The following is a 4,201-nucleotide window of genomic DNA, read 5'->3' as shown; positions in this document are numbered from 1 at the left end:
GCCCGGGCGGGAGGGCTGTGGCCCGGCGCGCTGGCCTGGGCCATGTGCTTGGGTCCGAGCACAGGGACGGCCACGCCGGGGTCAGCGCCCGGGTCCCGCGAGTGGAGGAGATGCGCGGCGACGGCGCGGAGTTGGGAATGGGCGGGCGGGCAAGCCAGCATCGAGAAGCCTGTCATGTTCTGGAGCGGCTGGGCCTGAGCCGTTGCCAAATCCGCTAATCTCAGCGTTGGCGGGTTCCTCTTGCTCAAAGGGGGCTCCATCAGAGCTACACAATCAGGCCCATAGACCCTCACTGGGGGGATTTTTTTCCCTCTGCTCGCCTTCAAAAACATGTATATACTAGGCGCTCTTTAACTTCTTTTGTCCTAGTCTCCCAACTCTGCTTATTCCTATTCCCACTCTGTCCTCCGGCGATTGGCAGAGTGAACGCCACATTTGAGCTGCACAGTGGGACCTAGATTTTGGAAATGGTACGTGTGGGATTGGAGGGGGCCGCGTGATTGGCAGCAGCCTCGGCTGTCCGATTGGCTCCCGTTCAGGGCCTTGGCCCAGCAGGGAACCGCCTCCGTGCTCGCGACCGCTTGCGCTTTCACTTTGTGCCCCCCTCCTCCTCGGAGCCCTGCGTCCCCGCCTCCCCGGGGATGCCCCAGTTGCACTTGCAGAAAGTTTGCGCTTGACCTACGCGCGCAGTACCTTGCGCTCTGTTGACGCACTTCGGAGTGCGCGCTCAAGCGCTCTGACTACACCCGGAGGCTGGGAGCATGGGGACCCCCAAGGAGCGAAAGGCGGAGAGAGAACCCGCAACTTCAAAAACTACCGCCTCACTGCTCACAGCGTCCTTCTCAGCAACCAAGCATCCTCCTCTCTTGGAAGATCCCTGGGCTGCTCTCTGGGAAGGAGAGTGAACATCCAGTCGTCATACCTGTGCTGGTGGTGCCAGAAAGTTTTTATTTGGCCTTCCAGTCTGCCCACCGCCCACGTAGCGCGCAGACAGGAAACGGAATGAAGATTTATTAAAGTCTATTGGTAGCAAAACAACTTGTGTGATTTGGCTCCGCGAAAATAGGTGAAGTCAAAATAAATCTTTTCCCTGAGGAAACATTTTCTTCGACTTTTTAGCTCATGAAGTTCCTTTCAACATGATTCAAAGGAGTTGCCTAGAAGTATAATCTCACAGCTCATCCGTTCTAGAGTTGCCACTTTCAATTAGATCTACGGGAGGGGCGGGGCAGCGGGAATATCGGGCGGCGACGCTAACTTTTGTGTTTCGGAGGTACAGTGGCCAGGCAGACCAAACGGCGTCTCCCCAGAGGGAAGCCGCTAGATTAGCAGTGGCTTGGCAGCAGAATTTATCCTTCGACGCACTCCACGTGTGCACCTCAGTTTCTGTGAGAGGAATCCGAGTTAGAATAGATCCAGTAAAATATTTGTTTTAAAGCAAGAAATAACCTCGCTGTTTTACTAATAGGATAGGCTTTGACCTTAGCATTTTCTAGCTAACTGAGATGTCTTATTTGAAAGCCATAAAAACTGGCTTCAAAACAAGGAACTCCATCCCTTTCCAGCAAATCAGGTTTTGAAAAATAGAAATGAACCTCTGCATCACTTTGAGGGGGAGAGAAATGAGACACCCCCCCCAACAGAAGTTTTACCAAAATGTTATTGTTCAGAATTTAAAAAGAAAACATTTGTAAAATTTGTGATATTCCAGAATGGTCAAAAATTAAAGTCCGATGTTTTCCTCCATAAAATTACTTGTAAAAAAAGTAATACTGGTTAGAATGTAACCCCCCCACACACACACACTTGGGGATACAATGAAACAGGTTACCAGCTCTATTCCTTTGCTTGTGCTGCAGGCAAAAAGAGACCATGCAAAGCCATCCTTCTTCTCAGTGGCCTTGGGAAGAAGTGAGAGATATTCCAAAAGAGTGGGTTCAATATTGCCATTGACATTGCTGCTTAAGGGAGAGCTTGCTTCTCTATGAGCATTGGTAATGTCATTTCTCTTACAAAACGGACAAGCAAACAAAGACAATAATACTATCAAATTTCAGATGGCTTTTTTTTTCCTTTAAGCTTACAGGAAGTTCAGATATAAGGAAATAATAAAGGCACGAGTGCAAACCCATCAAAAAATTTAATAAGGAACAGTGATAAAATCCACATCTGTATTTGAAAAGGACGAGCTCTTTCATAATTTTGAACCAAAGACTTAAAACATCTCAAGCCAACCACAAAAAGGTCGGTGGAGAACCACACCATGCTTTATAAAGAAAGCATCTTACTGGGAATTATCACCACTGTCTTCATTTCCTCTCAAAACATTTCAAATGTGTGGCCTTTATTTGAATTTCTTGGCAATGAGCATCTATACTTGTAGTAATGGCAGCTTTGAGTTCAATCCTGCAGGTTGTAAGTAAAAACAAAACAACAAAACAAAAAAAGGAATGAATAAAAAAGAAAATAAATACAACCTAGGCTATAATATGGACTGTTGAGCATTTTTATTGTGCAATAAAATGGGTACCTCCACCCCCTTCAAAATAGCTTTTCGTCAAAATTATAACTGCTTTGTTTTATTGAATTGCTGAAATTTAATGGTTTAATGGGTGGAGGCATGAAGGAAAGGCTGTAAAAATGTGAATAATGCTGCAGCACAGCCGTGCGGAATCTGGAACCCGCCTCCTTGTACAACTCTTGTTAAACACAGCATGATATGTATCTGCCATCGATTTAATATGTCTTAATTCAAATATAGCTCCCTGATCAATTTCTTTTTATGGAAGCCTTAAAAAAGAAAATACTTTTAAAGGAAATAACAGAGATTTGGGTAGTAACTGGGAAGAGGGATATTTACAAAGTGAGTTTAATGAATATTTGCAGATTTATGACCACACTCAGACCCTAAAAAAGATAATTGACTCAGGTAAATCGACTTGAGATGCTAATTCTTAAAAGAAAGGACTGGAAGCAAAATTTCAATCAACACCAATAAGGCGCCAATAAACCTCCTGCCAATTAAACCTGAGAATAGGCCTAGCTAGATGGTCATCAGGAAGGCTCTGAGTGGATTTCCGGGATTGCCTTTCTTTATAAAAGAGCTTTTTATTTTGTAGACGCACTTTTTGTTATTGTGATGACCTGCCTGACCCCAGGTGCGCTGTTTCTTTTTCAAGCTTTTTGGGAACCAAATCAAACCCCCTTAAATGCTGAGTTTCTAAAGGCCCAATAACTGTGTCACACTTCCTAAATAAACACCAACAATTTCCAGGGCGTTGAAGAAAATAATGTATTCGTTTAAAGAGCAGGGGGCTATAAACATCCAAATGCCAGTTCTCTTTCTGTTGATTTAACCCCAAATTTCGATGGTGATGCTGTTCCTCAGGGCAATGCCCCAGGCTCATACCCTTGTCTGCGCTTTTTGCAGCAAAGGTGCTGTACCGAGGCAGCGAGGTGACAAGCCACAGACATGCCCTTTTCAGAGTGGATGCAGGCTTTTGGAGCTGTTGATTTCTAGACCTCTGGGTTGCACCCGGAACCCCAGTCTCCTTCCAGTCCTAAACAAAGAGAGGCTGAGGAGGTGAGAGGCACAGTAAATGTCCAGCTGGCTGATACTCGGCTGCCTCACTACAGCTCAGTTGCCTGGAGGCCACCGGACTGGTCTCTGGGGCTCCTTGGGCGCTTGGCTTCCAGCTGTGTAAAGGGAAGAGGGCAGCTCCCTGGCTCCGTGGTGCGCTGGGTTCCTCCCTGAACACAGCCAAGTTTCCTGCGATGAGTGTAGGCAATTAATAAACTCTAAGGGAAGTGAATTGGACATTTCCTGGCTTTTGAGCCTTTGTTTGATTGTTTCTGCAGGCAGGGGGAGAGGGGCATTTGGGGACTGTGGGGTGGACAAGAAAAGAGATGGGGGACCCACCTAGCCGCCTTTTATTGCCCCTGCAATTGCTTTACAACTCACGGGTCCTGCGTGATTTCTGAGAGAGCAGCCTCCTCGCAGAAAGGCTGGGTCCTTGGCAGGTTTGAGACAGTAGGGGTAATTTCGGCTGGGCGGAAGTGGGTTCAAGGGTGAGCAGGACACCTAGAGCTACCCCATGAGCCCGAGGACCTGTGAAGCCCAACCGAATGGAGCCAATGGATGCTTAGGGCCTGAGAGGCAGACTGCTGGCAGACACTGGGAAGGTGATGGTGGTCCACTCAG

At 47.2% G+C, this 4,201-nt stretch overlaps 1 protein-coding gene across 1 annotated transcript in view; it reads right to left on the bottom strand.

The window, feature by feature from the left end:
* Window positions 1-332, bottom strand: part of Zic5 (Zic family member 5) — a 6,456-nt gene extending 6,124 nt beyond the window's left edge. Inside the window, exon 1 of the mRNA XM_005374231.2 lies at window positions 3-332. Within this exon, the coding sequence (XP_005374288.2) occupies window positions 3-332 (330 nt within the window). The remainder of the gene's footprint in view (window positions 1-2) is intronic.
* Window positions 333-4,201: the final 3,869 nt, after the last annotated feature.

Source organism: Chinchilla lanigera, unplaced genomic scaffold (genome assembly GCF_000276665.1).
Source record: "Chinchilla lanigera isolate Chin_1 unplaced genomic scaffold, ChiLan1.0 scaffold00003, whole genome shotgun sequence".
NCBI lineage: Eukaryota > Metazoa > Chordata > Mammalia > Rodentia > Chinchillidae > Chinchilla > Chinchilla lanigera.
The sequence above is the reverse complement of the archived record's forward strand: the minus strand, read 5'-3'. Positions and strand labels throughout refer to the sequence as shown.